The following is a 16,106-nucleotide window of genomic DNA, read 5'->3' as shown; positions in this document are numbered from 1 at the left end:
GGAAAACATAGAGACTCAGCTTTATTTCCGAAAAATGCCAAAGAAAACATGATCTTATCCTTTTGCTATGCCACCGGACAGCATCATTTTACAGTAATATTCATACCCAAATTTTTGTTGAACATGCTCTCCAATTGCACCAAATTCAAAGTAACTTTTCAAAATTTTCTGCGGGAGGCCCCCCAGACCCTCTGCCGCTGGGGGTCACCTTCGGCAAACACGCCGTCAGCCTTCGCACGCCGGCCGTCAACTCCCTCTCTCCTTTCAAAATACCTAGCTACGCTACAGAATTGGATGATTTGGATAAGTGTCATTGGGGCCCGCAAAGCATATTCCGCACAGGGCTCGAAATACCCTAAGACCGGCACTGGTCCTGTGCATGTTATTTTTTCAATTATTTATTGTTTCAAATTTGGTAGGCGGGCGTTTTGGAGTTAGATTATGGGATCTTAGAAGCATTACCGTATAGTAGCCTATGTGGACAGCTAGAAGAGTGGTCGCTGTTTTGTAGTTAGGCAACAGCTACGAACAAAGTATCATTTTGCCCTTTATCATGTATTTTTCATCTTGTATTATACTTCATGCAAAGAAGAGTAGTTGTAGATCAGTACTCATATGCAACCATTTTCTTTGAAAAGTAACTGTAACCAGTAACTGTAACTGTAACTAGTTACTTTTTAAAAAACGGTAACTGTAACTGAAACTAGTTACTTTTTGAGCGAAGTAACTGTAACTGTAACTCAGTTACTTTCAAAGTAACTAGTGCCCACCACTGGCTGTACCGTACTTAGTTTGATAGGTAAAAGATATTAATTTGTAGTTTTTCTTAATTCATGCCATTTTGAAGCTTTTCATATAGCAATTTTTGCCCTAATAATTGCAAGATTTTGCCCGAATTCACGACGTTTTGAAACAACAGGAGAAGCAGCTGCCCCCCTGGCTCGTACGGCTATGCACTGAGATAACGGGGCAAACATAACGTAACCACTTTTCCCAATAGTAGGCCTATACAAGCTAAGCAGTGGTGAGATTCAGCCAGTTCGCGCGAATTGCTTCCTGAAAATAAAAAAAGTTTGCAAAATCGGTTTTTGGCCAGCTTTTTCGAGTGGATCTATCGCTCAAAAAAAAGCTACGCAAGGTTGCCAGATGTGGCTTATTTTAGTCAAAGCAAACCGGTCGATAACTAAATTCAATCTGCGACTGTTCTGTAGGCCCACTGTATAAATCACAATTTCAGTTAGCCTACTTGTCAGTTGGCCTACTTGTTAATTAGTTGAATGAGCAAAGTGTATATCTCACAATATTAGGCTACATTATGTTCTTTGGTTTTGAAAGGCAAAAGAAGTAGACCACCCCTTATATTCAATTACTGAAACCATGCGTACTCAATGCCACCGACTTGGTTAATAGCGAGCATAAAAAGCGAGCATAAAAATTTTTTAAAAAGCAAGAAAAAATCCATTGTTCTCACCAATCAGAAGGAGGTGTGACAAAGTGCCCCCCCCTGGATCCGCTACTGGTACGGTAGGCTATAAGCTTATATATTTTTTTATATATTTCTTTTTTAACGCAAACATGCGTTATCAAAACTAATAAGCGACAATTTTACGAAATTACATTTTCTTTGTTGTTTTGTTTCAATTCGGCTAATTGTCTGTAAAAACGCTTCTTTACAAACTCATAAAACTCAATTTCGTATCGAAGATGTTTTCGTAACATTGGCTTTGATTCTTCTTTCAATGGAAGGCGATTATAGGTCTTAAACTTCTTTGTTGCTGAAAAGTAAAAAAACATCATGTAGTCCGTGATTGATTACTGTACTGTAGGCTACCTGCTTTTAAACTGTTTATTGTTGGTCTGTTTTTGCCTCGTGATTCCGGCTACTCGTTTTTTTTTTCATAATTGTGTCAATTTCGACACAAATTTCCTAAAACGACCAACAGTGCGAAATACACATTTGTGATATTTATTGAAAAGCTTAAATCTAACGAAAACCAAAAACAATTTATTGTTCTCAGTTCAGTTTGTTTTTATTTATTATTATTTCTAACCATAACAACGAAGCCTAAGGGCAGCCTACTTGGTCACAGCGGTAAACCATAATATTTTCGTGAGAAAGTTGTGACATAAAATTCCCGGATCCGTTCGTCTGTATGCGATAACCCCGAAAAAGAATACTCTTCTGAAACGTCTTTTTCGAGAATTGTATTTCAGCAAAAAATAGCTACCGGATGTCGAAAATTAGTGCAACGCGTATGCACTAGCCTACGCAGTAGAAAACTTGTCACCACTAAACAAATTGCTAAGATAAAGACGGAAATTTCGTCTAGTTTGTAAGTACCAAGCAAACAGTTAAATCTTCGACCAACTTTTCAAAACGACAATTCTAAATGACGAAACCAGGGATGCCAGCGACAAATTTCCAATAAACTTAGATTGTGTGCTAAAAAAAACCCAGATGAGGCAAAAAAACCCAGGTCCAGAAAATATGTAGTAAAGCGGTTAAAAAAACCTGCGTGTGCTTTCAGCACCATTTTAAATCATTACACAGAAGCCTCAGAAAGCTACAAATAGTAACACGTATATATATATAATTATACAATATAGTGAATATACAATACATGCTTATGTTAGCATGTATATTCACGTATATAATTATGTATAAGCATGTATATTCACTATATTGTATAATTATATATACGTGTTACTACTTGTAGCTTTCTGAGGCTTCTGTGTAATGATTTAAAATGATAAGTTAATAGTATGTAATATTACTATATACAAAAACAAGAGCTTGGTAGGCCTATATGGGCTCACAGCAAAGATTTTGGTTCAAAATTACCTTTATGGTAAAGCGTCTAGCTAGCAAGGTTCAGTGTGTGTTTAACCAAAATTTCTAAAACTGACTAGATGTATGAGTGTATGTATAATAGACTAGCCATTACTTCAAGGTTAGTTTTGAGTTTTGAACTAAACTTTTTGCTGTGTGAGTTGTAGACTGGGGCTGAGGAGAATCATCATGCCTGCTTACTGCTTACAGTTTGGTGTACAACTACGATAACTTGGTTCTTAGCAATAAACCCTGCATAGCCTTTTTCATTTGAACATAACGTTGAAAAGAATAACTCAAACTCATAACAAATAAATGTTCAATTGTTCAGTAACACAAATAGTTGTACTACTCTAATTTTTAGTAATCCACATTTTCATAAAGTTGGATCATTTCTTCAGCATCCTGTACCTCACTGACTGCAGTAGCTGATGCAAAAAACATTACCGGTACCTTATCATTTTTGTGTTGCAGTGTGGACCATTTATGGAAGATCCCAGTGCCTTAATACCATGCAAGCTCTGTACAAAGTTAAAAACCAAAAAAACCTAGATTTACCTAAATTTGAAATAAAAAAACTTAAAACCCAGATGTAGTCAAAAAAACCCAGATCTAGGTGGAAAAACCAAGCTCTGGCATCCTTGGACGAAACTGATTTGAGATATTTCAAACGCACGTAACCAGCTTCTGTGACGTAATAGTCCATATGCATTGTTAAGCAATTTCACAGGTGTTGAAACGGTTTGTGCAATGTTATGCTACAGGTGCAATGTTTTACAGGTCTTACGAAATATGTTGCAATCTCGGCTCATTTTTTAGCAATTTCCATGACGTAAGACGCCAGTTAGGTTAAGTGGACCATAACGGTTTTATATGACGTTTGATTTGGTGAACGATTGTTCGTAACACTACTGGAAACAAAACAAAAAAGCAAACACATTTATTCAGTGTGATGGGTGTGACTGCTTTCTGCCACAAAGCAAGTCAAGCCGTGGCTCAGTATTTGTTAATGCAGGTCTCAAGGCGGTTTCAATATTGTTGACTGGAACGGTAGGCGAAGTGAGAACATTTCAGAAATCATTTTGAAATATTTGTTTCCAGATGTTCAATCTTTTGATGAATGCATTAAATTTACATTTCAATGCAAAATATTGATGTCTTCTTTTAGAAGGGACAAATTAAATTCGTTCAGTTTTTCAAGCAAATCTGACATTTGGCATAGGTAATTCCAAAAGCTATAGATGTTATTGCGAAAATGGTGGACCAAGACTGAATTTTATTCCGTTGGAAAAATCACGATTTCGGTTTTCGACGTTTATTGAATAGCCATTTTAAAGCTTTACCCTTTGAAAGCCACCTCACTTCACGATGCAGTAAAAGAGTTTTTAACTCCGATTCCATTTCACCTCATAAATTTTCAAAAATACGAGCAGCCTATTGAGTGCGCGACTCATAATAAAGTTAATAACCGTCACAGCATCTCGCACAGAAGTGTTAAAACGCATTAGCTTGTGCAAATTGGTAGCCTATAGGCTACTTTCTGCGACCCCCGAAGTTCGTTACGCGACCCCCAGTTTGGGAAATCCTGCCTTAGAAAATCTTCATTTTTCTTAAAGAAAGATGACAAATCCTCTAAAAGAGCACATATGGTGGCGCCAGTTTTTGGTAATGCTTTGATTGAAAATCGTAGACTAAATCTTAATATTTAATGTTGTGTAGTGTAGCCTACTAGACTAGGCTATATCTTATTTGTCACTACTTTTCTTTCTTTGAGCAGTTGGACCAAAAGCGCAGGAGGCTAGTTGTCCCAGACATGTCTTGTTTATCACCATCATTGAAATTTTTTTGTCATTTTGCATCATGGTGTGTCCTGGTCACCAATTTTTAGTGTGGCACCAATCTATTGTTGCGGCTTTGTGATGCTAATGTCTGTATAAGTCAGTGTTTCTCAACCTTTTTTGGCCCAATAGTAACCTTGATTTGTAAATTTGAAAACAAAAAAAAAACAGTTGCAATATTAAAAAAAAAAAAAATCCTAGCCTAATTTTTGACCTTCTCTGTACCAATATTGTCGCTTAGTTTTTACCAATTTCAATAATTTTAGTTAATTTGTATAACCAGCCTGTTGTGTCTTCAAATTTTTGTAAAAATAAGTTATTTTTCCCATTTAATTAGGCTACCCAAGTTCCACCCATTTTGATTATTTCTTCACCATAGCTTTTTAGCACCAATTTAAAAAAAAGACCTAGTGTTGCCAGTGCTCCCCAAATTCCATTTCATATTCTCTATTTTTAAGCTTGAATTACGTGTCGCTTTTAATTGTTTTATACTGAATCCTTAATCGTTGATCCGAAACCATTTAACTGATTTATTTCCAATCAATTGTAACAACTTTTGGCGTATTATATTATATTTAATTGTTGTATTTTATGCTAGCTGGAGTAAAGTTTACGAACTGACGTCACAATTGTACATTCATTCAATTGCTCTTAAAGCTTTATCATTTTCTTCTTATTCCTCCCACCAATTCGTAATTAAAATTTTTTTTTAGTTTATTTATCTGTCACTAATATTTTCACATTCTAATATTATCCTGTAACGTTAATTCAAGGTAAATTGCTTTTTATCAGTCAAATCTTTAGTAAATCGTTGGTTTTTAAATTCATTTCATCACAATCTGCTACCAGTTCTTATATTGTCACTTTTAAATCTCTAAATTTAGAAACGTCGCCGCAAACTTTAAATCTTTGTAATAACCAGCTTTTTATAATTATTTCATTTGAATTATGTCTCGCTTTTCAAGTAGTGCAGGTTTGAAGACTTCTAGAGATAACCTGGCCGGTGTTGGTTTCTCCTTCCCACCTTCTCAGTCCACTAGCTTAGGCTGGCCGACGAGGAAGCAGGTTCCTGTGAGTGGTCACTCATTCAACCCAGATGGTGAAGCCTCCCCGGTAGATTCACTGCTTTTTGCGAACTTGTCACTTCGTCACGGTGACGAGTGTCCGATCAGCAATTCCGCACCACATCGTGGCTACCCCACCCATTTCGAGTCACCCTTCCCGAGGTCGAATAGACTGCAGTCCGTCTGCCCTATTCGCCTCACCCTCCCGAATCTATACCCCCTTCTCTGTCCTTTCTCCACTTGCAGGAGGGCATCTCAACCTTACCGAGATGTGCAGGCGTATCAGGACCATATGCGAGCAGTTCATGGTTCGCGCGCTGAGTTCCTAATCACTTGCAGCAGGTGCTGCCGTGTTCTCCCTCGAGCTTACAAGCTGGATGGGGCCCAAGAGCACTGGCGATCCTGCCCCGAGGGCCTTCAATTGCCAACCTGCCTGCCCTGGCCGAACAATGACCCGACACCTTCGGAGAGCCAAACCAGACCCCCTATGATGACCAAGCCTGGGCTTTCCTACGCCTCTGTTGTCAGGCGTGGAAGGCGCCGGCCCTCGACTGCAGGCGCATCGGTCGAGGGGTCATCCCCTCTTCCCCCTTCCTCTGTCATCAGTTCTCAAGTCTTCTGCTGCCAAGGCCTAGACAGCACTTCCACTTTGCCCCCCCCCACCTGACTTTATGCCTGAACTTTTCCGTACTGTTCTATCTCATCCAGGCAAGACTTCGCTCAGCCCTGCTGACACTGACAGCTTGCCTGACCTAGATGTGTTGTTTTTTCCTCATCTGTCTTCGGCCGGACCTGGGTCGGAAAGTGGGGACTCTTCCGACTCGTCTGACTCGTCGAACAGCGAATCTCTTTCCTCTTCCTCCAATTCTTCGCCCGATAGCCCGACCACGGACTGTTACGGCCCTACTGTTAGCGCGAACCCTTTTCTACATGTACCTCTGAGCAAGCCGACCTCCACCGGAGCCGTGGCAATGGACTCGCTCGGTTTATCCAAGCCGGCTTCGCGCCCTTCTTCTTCTCTGCCCCTGACGGCTACCACCGGAGCTGAAGCTGGGGACCCCATCAGCTCCTCCAAGCCGCCCATGCAAACCTTTTCTCCTAATTCTCTTCAGCGCTATTCATCTCACTCCTCCTTACCCTTTAATCCTGCTCCCATCTGTCCTATACAACCTTGTACCTCGACGCTGTCTGCTGAAGCCCAACCTTTTATCCCACCTACCCAAACCACCCACTCTAAATTCCTGCCAACTATCTCTTCCCAAACCTTGACTCGACCCCGAAGTGACACCATGACATGCAACCAAGCCACGATTGACTCCGGACTCCCACAGACTACCCCAGGGATGTCCATCTCACCCAACATTCAACGATCCATCCAAGACCCTGTTGAACCAGTCAGGGAAAGTAAGACGAAAAGCTCCAGGCGGGCTCTTTGCAGTTCAGTGAACCTTACTTTAGCGGGTGGCATAAATTTCGACCGGTTCTGCATTGAATTGGAAGAGTGGACCGCTGGCACTTCGCCGCCTAAGAGGACACGTCCTCGCAAACCACGCTTCAATCGTGGCGCCCGGGCTCGCGCGGCTCGCCGTCGTTCGAACGGGGGTTCTCCTCGGTCGGACGGCGGGGGTTCGCGCGGGAACGGAGCCCGATATCGTAGGGGCGTGGAGTTGCGAGCCGCCTTCTCGCGGGACGCGAAGGGAACAGTCCGCCGGATCGTTGAAGGAAAAAACAGTGACCGTCGTTGCGAAATCCTACCTCAAGAAATTGAGGAGATATTTCGACGCGACATGACCGCTCCTGAAGCTGGGAGTTGCTCGCAGATGCCCGAGTGGATGAACTCCCACCGTTACGAGCATGATAGTGTGAATCTCTTCCCCGTCGATGACGGTGAAGGTCCCATTACGGCCGGGAGGTGGAGGCGGTCCTCCAGTCGCTTGATGTCGGTTCCGCCCCTGGTTCTGACGGATTGTCCTACGGTTTCTGGAAGACCCTGGACCCAAGAGGGGGACTCTTGGCCAGCCTTTTCGAGACCTGCCGGATTAACCGTCGTGTACCGGACCAGTGGAGAACCAGCAGGATCACACTCATATGTAAAGACCCTGAGGGTGACCTGCACGACGTCAGCAACTAGCGGCCCATCTCCATCTGCCGAAATATTTATAAAATCTACGCCGCCGTATTGGCCCGGCGCCTGCAGCGATGGGCGGTGGAGGGGAATGTTATCAGCCGAGAGCAAAAGGGATTCATGCCCACAGAGGGCGTCTATGAGCATGTGTTTATGCCCGACACCATCCTCTCGGATGCACAGTCACGCAAAAGGCCTGTGTCGGTTGCGTTTCTGGACATTCGAAACGCCTTTGGCAGTGTCCGGCACGAATGCATAGCCGAGGTCCTGCGTCATTTTGACGCCCCCACAGACCTTATTGAGTGCATCTCCGACATATACGTCGACAACATCTGCACCGTCCGCTGCGGCAATGGTGAAACCGAACGTATCCCTGTGGGGCGGGGAGTCCGTCAGGGCTGCCCGTTGTCGGGGCTGCTATTCAATTTGGTCATCGAGGTGCTCCTCAGGGGCGTCCGTGACAAAACGGATTGCGGCTAAAACCTTCCTGCCAAAGAAGATATTAAAGTACGTTGTATGTCCTATGCGGACGACATCTGTCTCGTTTCTTCCGATCGCCAGCAGATGATCTCTCTCCTATCTGCTACTGAACCCTTCTCCTCCTGGTCCGGGCTACGGTTCAACCCACGCAAGTGTGGCACCCTGTCATATGGGAAAGTGTCGGCGTCCCGTCTGCGGGTCGACCCGAAACCTTTCTCCCTTGCCGGGGAGGAAATTCGAGTCATCTCCAAAGGCGAGACGTATAAATACCTCGGCGCTCGAACCGGTTACGCCTCGGACGCATCCTTAACCCAACCCTTCATCTCCACTCTGGAGAAACACATTTCTTCTTTAATGCGATCTTTTCTCACCCCAAGCCAGAAACTTCTGGCACTCACTTCTATAATTCTCCCGTCCGCGTCATACCATCTGCGAGTGCGGCGCTTTAGACAGTATGAGCTTCTGAAGCTTGACCAACTGGTTTTGTGGTGTTTGAAGGTGGCGAGGCGTCTTCCCAAGTGGGCCTGCAGCGCGTTCTTTTACTGTAAGCCTGCATTGGGAGGTTTGGGCATCACGAACTTGTGTCGCGAAAGTGACACGCTTTCGGTAGCTCATGCTTTCAAGATACTGACGTCACCTGACAGCATTGTCTCTGGCGTCGCTCTCGGGCAGCTTGGGCGTCATGCCTGTCTGAGGTTCGGCACTCCAGATCCCACGACTGACCACCTGGCCAGTTATCTGAATAGTGACCCCCCTCCTGACGGCGCCCGTTCTAGACCGTGCTCTACAGGCGAGAGCTTGTGGGGCCGTGTCCCGGCGGCCACCCGTCGCCTGAACGTACGTTGGTCCGCCCGCTCGGATGGCGGCCTTGAGTTGCCCGCGGGGAGCTCCACAATCACCCCTCCTATAAGGAAAAAAGTGGTGCCGACCATCCATCAACACAATGACTTGTGGTGGAAGAGACAGTGGGAATCCAAACCTGACCAAGGCAAGACGGTCAGTGCCCACTGCCTGTCCGGATTTTCAAATTCCTGGACCCGGCGCCCGGAGCTCCTGGATCACGCGGACCGAGTATTTGCGTACAAAGCTAGATTGAATCTAATGCCACTTAAATGAAAACCAAGCCATGGCCGCCGTTACCTACCTGCCATGTGTCGTGCTTGTGGGAAAGCGGAAGAGACTCTCCCCCACATATTGAATCACTGCCCTACCGTGATGACTGTCGTCAAGGAACGACACAATTCAGTATTGAGGGAGATCATGGGGCACGTGCCTGCCGAATGGCAACCCGGGCTTTCCATAGATAGTACGGTTCCACAGCACGTGGAAGCGGGCGGTGCCGATCTGCGTCCTGACATCGTCTTGCAACGCCCTGACGGTGTCACGGTCGTATGTGACGTCACATGTCCGTTCGACAACGGCGCGGATTCTCTTCGAAAAGCCGCCGACAGGAAACACGACAAGTACGGCGAGTTATGTGTCAACATAAAGGAAGACAGGAAGCGCCCTTGCAGGGACGTCCTGTCACTTCCGTTCGTCGTAGGCTCCCTCGGGAGCTATGCCCCGACGAGCTCTCGAGCTCTGACGGCCTTGGGCGTTCCTTCTCGTGGGGTAGCAGAGGTGGCTAGAAAAGTGGCTTCCCTCTCAATCAAAGGATCCTTCCGCGTCTGGAAAGCTTGGAACGCCGGGCTCACTTGTGGAGGGGCTACGTCATAGAAAAGACGACTTCAGCGATCAGAAACTTATTCCCCAATAACAGAAACGTTGCAGTAAGTATCCGAGCGCGCAAGACAGAAAACCGTTTAGACGTCATAACCTTATATCAATTGTCTTAAAATTCATCACCTTATATCATCAACTTATGTCCATAAACCAGTGTCATCTTTTTTATAACGCTCCAGTCTCATCAAACCCAAGCATTCAAAAATGAACAAAGGAAAGGAATAAAATGTCTAATGTACATTGTGAATCGAGACTGGTTTAACAGCAATTAAGTAACTTCAATCATCACTATATCTCTATGTATTAATCAATCAATTGTTTCGAATTATCTTACGCTGCCTTCGCCTTGTAACGCTGTTCTTGCCCGCTCGGATCAACCTCGCTCTGCTTTCAACGCATTGATCAACACGATCCCCTGATCAACTCGATGCAGCCTCAAAATTTCCACCCCAATTTTCTACTTTTTCCTGGTAATGTAGCCTATCAGTGCCTCTGGTTTCAATCGCTAGCCTCCCCGACCCAGCTGGGCGAACCTGCGTCAACGTCTGGCCAGTGCACATCCGTGCTCGCCGAATCAAAGCTTACTCTTCTCCAGTGAGTATGTATTACAATCCCACCTATATTTTTTGTTTCTATTGATTAATCGAGCCTCTGCTCCACATTTTTATTTGAATTTTGTTTGCCACGAGAGCCAAATTATCCTTAAATAGTTGACTCTCTTTCTCGTGGTAGACCCCAATTTTATCCGCTCTGCCTACTGGCAGACCGGGTATAAGAGTCAAGTACCTGCGCCGAGGTCGCGTGAGGGAGACGTGGGCGCCGCCCGGCGGTCAATTACTGCCGGTTCCAGCGTCCACACGCGACGGGTCGCCCGGCCCGTCGCAGGCCATCTTTCTGGGCAATGCAGAAAGAGCCTGTCTCCCTGGCCCGCTCCGCCATTCTAAATTTGCGGACGGGTCATGTAACGTTTTCGATCCACACTCTCCCTCCACAGGTACCTCGACTCCCCAGCCTGGCCCCCGCGACCTAAGCTGGTGAACTTACCCCTCCGGGTGCATCGTCACCCCTAAATCACGCCGCTCCCCGCCGCCGCGGGGTGTGGCAGGCCGGTTTCTGAAAGTCTTCGACCTGGCTATGTTTGTTTGTGCTCTCTCGCCGTGTCATTTATTTGTACCCGTGCGCTGTTGATGCGAATAAAACAGTTTAACACAAAATACGGTGCGATACTGATGAGCCCAGCCTCATGGGCGAAACACGTGTCTATCGCTGTCTATTCAAATTGTTTAATGTTACTATTTTAAACTATTTGTTTTTTGGATAGGCTATGTATGAAATCATAGACAAGACACACAAGATAACTAATTGTACTATTGTAGTACACAGTTTATGAAACAATGGTTTATTACAAACTAATCATTGATTCAGTGTGATTGATGAAACTGAAATTTCTCCTTCATAATATCTTCGATGCACGGCTCTATTTTACTGAGTGCAATGCGCATATCGTTACCAGGATCGAGAGGATTGCGAGCCTTGGTTTTAAATAGTCAGTGCCAAAAACCTTTGCTCGCACAGGTGATGATGATGGCTATCTCTCGTCTTGAAGGATAATGGTGTACGCAATAAGGAAAAAAACTGTTAACGATGAGTTTTTAAATGGTTAATGAGTCCAATCCTGGCTTTAAAAGTTCAGTTACATTAGCTCAGTGCCCCATTAGCTCAGTGTTTGCACTGTTAGCTCACTGATTACGCTCCGGGCTCAAGATCACGCGACTCAAGTTCGACAAGTTGCACTTAAACAACGCACTTTCAGGACTGCTCTCCATTCAGCGGCACCTAGTGAATGGAATAATTTCCCAGCAACAACACTTCAACAATCGGAAAACTTCACTCTGCCAATCTCGGTAACCGGCCCTGCGTCAAGAGCCTCTGCAAGTATGCGAAACTACCAGGAATAACCTATCAAGGCTTTGTCAGTCCGAGGATAAAGATTCAAAACCAACCAAACCAACATTTAAGATACTTTGGAAGAACTGGTTGTGGGTGTATCTGTCGCTCTTTTCTTTGTATTTTTTTTTCTTTTAACCTTTAAGGTCTGCTTTTCTCAAACGTGGCAACATCTTCATGAGTGGCAGATCTCCAAAGCAGCCTATCCTCTGCGGTTCCTTCCAGTTTGTGTAACTGATATTGCACTTTTTAAGACTACTCTTTAGTGAGTCTTTTTGTCGCTTCTTCTGTCCATCTATCGAACGCTTACCTTTAGTCAATTCTGAGTAAAACGTTTGCTTAGGAAGACGCTGATCTGGCATTCGCACTTCATACCCGCACCATGCTTGTTGTTTCAGCCTCTTCTAGCACGATCAAATTTGTTCTTTCTTCTTCTCTGTTGATATTTAGAATTTTGAGCAGGCAGCGTTCTTAAAATCTTTCAAGAGTTGTAACATGGTTTCGGTAAGTGGTCCAGGTTTCGGAAGCATACAGATACAGTAGTGTTGTGATAACTACAGCATTGTAGACGGCGAGCTGTGCACTTTTTCGTTTGTTTTGATTGTCAAATATTCGTGAGCGAAGTTTTCCAAAAGCTGCGCTAGAACATTTTAAACGATGTTGTGTTTCATCCTGAAGGCCAACGTTGTTTGAAATTTCCCTTCCTAGATATCAAAAGTGTCTCACCATCTTTAGAGGTGAACTATTGAAAAGGATTTCTGGCAAAGTAGGCTACTGTTACGATCTTTGAATAGTGGTTAAAAGAGAACTTGAGTCTTATTGAAAAAGTTTGGTATTTGACGTTGACACTGTTCTTTTTATATCACAAAATTTTCTAGTCAAAGTATCATGTTTTTAAGGTTTTACTTTCCTACAAATGTTTATGTTAGCAACAGTTTAGGAAAGGCTGTTATCATACCTTTTGCAAGTGAAATGTCTTCCCATCTAGTAAAATGCGAAGGAAGTAATGCTTGAAACAGTCTGAATGTATTGTTGAAATCTTCTGTCAATCCAATTGCAAGATAATATTTTTCAACATTTTCTTTTGCTCTCTCCAAAGCGTTTTGGGATTTAAAAGATCTAAACAAACCACAATTAGTTAATTAATGTGAGCCTACTTTTACTGTAGCTCAAAGATCAAAACTGTAAAAAAAATTTACATTTCAAAATGTGAAAACAAAGCTTAGAAGAAGTTCCATGGCCTGGAGGTCGGCATGAATTGTTACATTTGACATATTTTGAATACTGCTGTTGGTATTGTCTGATTAAAATTTTCTGGAATGTTTTTACTTTTGCTTGCTGTACGCGAATTTGTAAATTGTGGGTGGCTACACACAAGGTCGAGAGAATTTGACCTAAAATAAAAAATATCTTTTTCAAAAAGCTGTTTTTTTTTCTCCCGGCTTCTCTTGTATGCTACATTAGTACGCCTTTAAACTCTCTTTTACAAATACTATTTCATATCGTTGCAACGTCTCTTGTTGTTAAAACGATGTCAAAATAGAGTTTAGCAATTATATCTGTACTTTGAACATCTCTACTGCTTTCATTATAAATCAAGTAACAAAGCAATATCAATTAGGTGTGGTGACTGTGCAAATTTAAACTTAATTTTCAAAAGTAGTTTTATCGATGCTTACTTTAAACCTTTTGGTTTTGCCATATTTTTCTTTTGTTTGTGCCAATCTCCTGTGTTTACTTTGACGTTCTTTTCACGTTCTCGCCAACAAGATAAAATTAATTGAATTGAGACGTTTGTATAATTTGGAAACTAAAACTCAACATAGCTTGTCATTTCCTTGTTATTGCGTTGATACAACATCAGCTTATAAACAAAAACAACTCAAAACTATTCGCTCAGAATGTAAAATAAAAGTGTTTTCTGTTGTATTTTAACTAGACTTGTATTTATCAAAAGACAGAATAAATCAAAACAGGCAAAATAAATCGAAGTGAAATATTGTAGTCGATTGCACTAAAGCAGGGGTCACCAAACCACGGCCCGCGAGCCGGAACCGGCCAGCGAACTGTTTTCATCCGACCCGCCACGTGCTGTGGAAATTGCAGCTGCACTACAATTATGTACATGTGCTTCCCTTGGCATTAGCAATCGTCTTTGGCTTTGCCTCTTTGTGTAATTGAGACTTCTTTGTTGAAAGTGTTCGTTCTTATAGAACTTCGTTGTTAAATGTTGAACATTTTTTCACCAGGCAGCCAACATGTTGGTGTTCTGTTTTTATCATTAGGCCACCACAAATGAGGACAGCCTAGGCCAAATTTGGAAAGATGTAATGTTTTTTCAAGAGCACGATGCCCTGTAGTCAAGGCCGGATTTAGCTGATGGGGGGCCGGAGCACTTTTAGATCGGGGGGCCCCCCGTGCAAAAACCACCTCTACGTCTACAGTAGCATTAATTCAGCACTGCATAGCATTTGGTAGAAACTTCAAAGGCTAAAATAAAAATAAAAAAAAACACAAAAATCACATTTTTTCCACGTAGGGGGGCCCTTTAAAAGTCGGGGGGCCCGGGGTACCTGCACCCTCTGCCCCCCCCCCCTAAATCCTGGCCTGCCTGTAGTGTATCACAGCAGGGGATAACTTTTCCTGCAACCTTTCGATTTTCATCACAACTTTGTTATTCCACCGCTGACTTTGTTATTTATTGTGCTCAATTCAAGTCAATGGAGATTGTAAATAGTTGTATATCTTTTCGCAATTTGCATCTGACCCGCAGCTGTAAATCTCGCAGCAATCAGGTCCTCAGAAAAAAAATTTGGTGACTCCTGCACTAAAGTGATGTTAAACGCCACGCAATTTATACTGAGAAAAGAACGCAAGAATGTAATTGAGGGAAAGAGAACAAAGGCGCTGATTTGGTTGGAACGCCTTACGAGCAATCAAATCAGACGTTTGTACCCTGTACGTTTAACTAACAAAAGACCGACCAAAACACCTCTCCGATAAATTTTATACACAAGAAAAAATGAAAACACCGTCGTTTTTGTGAATTGTATGGCCGTATTCCGGCACAGTAGATGTCTGGTCGGAATTGGTTCGAGCTGAGAAAGATACGATGGAGAAGTCGATCGTTGGTGTAGGAGTTTCACCCGGTTCCTGGTCCTTTGAGATTGCGTGGCAAGGTTGCAGTTGGTCCATATGGCGTCTCCAGATCTGACAATGTGGTAACAGACGTACTGGGAAGATTCGGCTGCCATGGCGCTTAATTGCTTTGGCTGGAACCCAGCGTGGGTCCTGGCTCCAACGTGGAGTGAGCAGAAATGCAGTTGTAAATGACTGCTTCGAGCGTGGTGTCAAGCTGGCCACAGATTTTCGATCATCAGCTCAAAATATTCAAAACTTTGAAAACATTCTTCAGGCGGTTGAACAAACCAGATTTAAGAGACCAAATTTCTCCCATGGTTTCTATTCACCTGTAATTTACAAATTCACTTACTTTACGGTACCCGTAATGACATAAAAGCTTTCTGTTGCTTTTAGAAGCAATCAAAATAAGAAAAAATAAACTAAATTAAAAAAGTCCAATTAGACCAGGTGTTCTTAACCAGGGGTGCAAGCTGGTACTTCTTCAGTGTTATCTACAAATATACAATATTGAGATGAAAGCAGACAAAATAGAGTTGACTAATTGATGGAAATACAGCCATAGTTATTTAATAGTAATTAGTGTAAAACTACTGCAGCACCATGATATTCAGCTAATGGCAATATTGTACAATCAACTTACCGATTTGAGGAAAATGCTTGGTCTGGGAGTGGGACCAGAAGCTGGAGAAAGCTGAGATGCATCTTTTTCATCTACTTCTAATACATGCTTTTTAGAATGAGGTTCCTCTGAGTTTGTTCGAAACTGGACTAAAACCGTTTGGCGAAAAACGATATAACTTTTTTTCATTTCAGGTGGCAGATAGATACAAACGATTTAGTACCATACAGTAGGCCTACTGCCCTACTGTATTAATTTCAGTGAGACTAAAAATCACTTCATTGATATAAACAACGATATCATTGTTTCAACTATAGAGACCATAGAAAATAATTAT

General features: G+C 43.1%; 1 protein-coding gene across 4 annotated transcripts in view; it reads right to left on the bottom strand.

The window, feature by feature from the left end:
- Positions 1–336: 336 nt before the first annotated feature.
- LOC145781360 (uronyl 2-sulfotransferase-like) overlaps positions 337–16,106 on the bottom strand; it is an 87,565-nt gene continuing 71,795 nt past the window's right edge. For 2 of the 4 annotated variants that reach the window (XM_082593160.1, XM_082593153.1), the window contains exons 5-6: positions 12,965–13,125; positions 338–1,775 (exon numbers count right to left, since the gene is read on the bottom strand). In XM_082593160.1, the coding sequence (XP_082449286.1) occupies positions 1,606–1,775; positions 12,965–13,125 (331 nt within the window). In that variant the 3' untranslated portion in view covers positions 338–1,605. Of the gene's footprint in view, positions 1,776–12,964; positions 13,126–16,106 lie in introns of all 4 variants that reach the window. The other 2 variants (XM_082593146.1, XM_082593166.1) reach the window with 2 other exon arrangements.

The sequence above is a fragment of the Aplidium turbinatum genome, chromosome 1 (genome assembly GCF_918807975.1).
Source record: "Aplidium turbinatum chromosome 1, kaAplTurb1.1, whole genome shotgun sequence".
Taxonomy (NCBI): domain Eukaryota; kingdom Metazoa; phylum Chordata; class Ascidiacea; order Aplousobranchia; family Polyclinidae; genus Aplidium; species Aplidium turbinatum.
The sequence above is the reverse complement of the archived record's forward strand: the minus strand, read 5'-3'. Positions and strand labels throughout refer to the sequence as shown.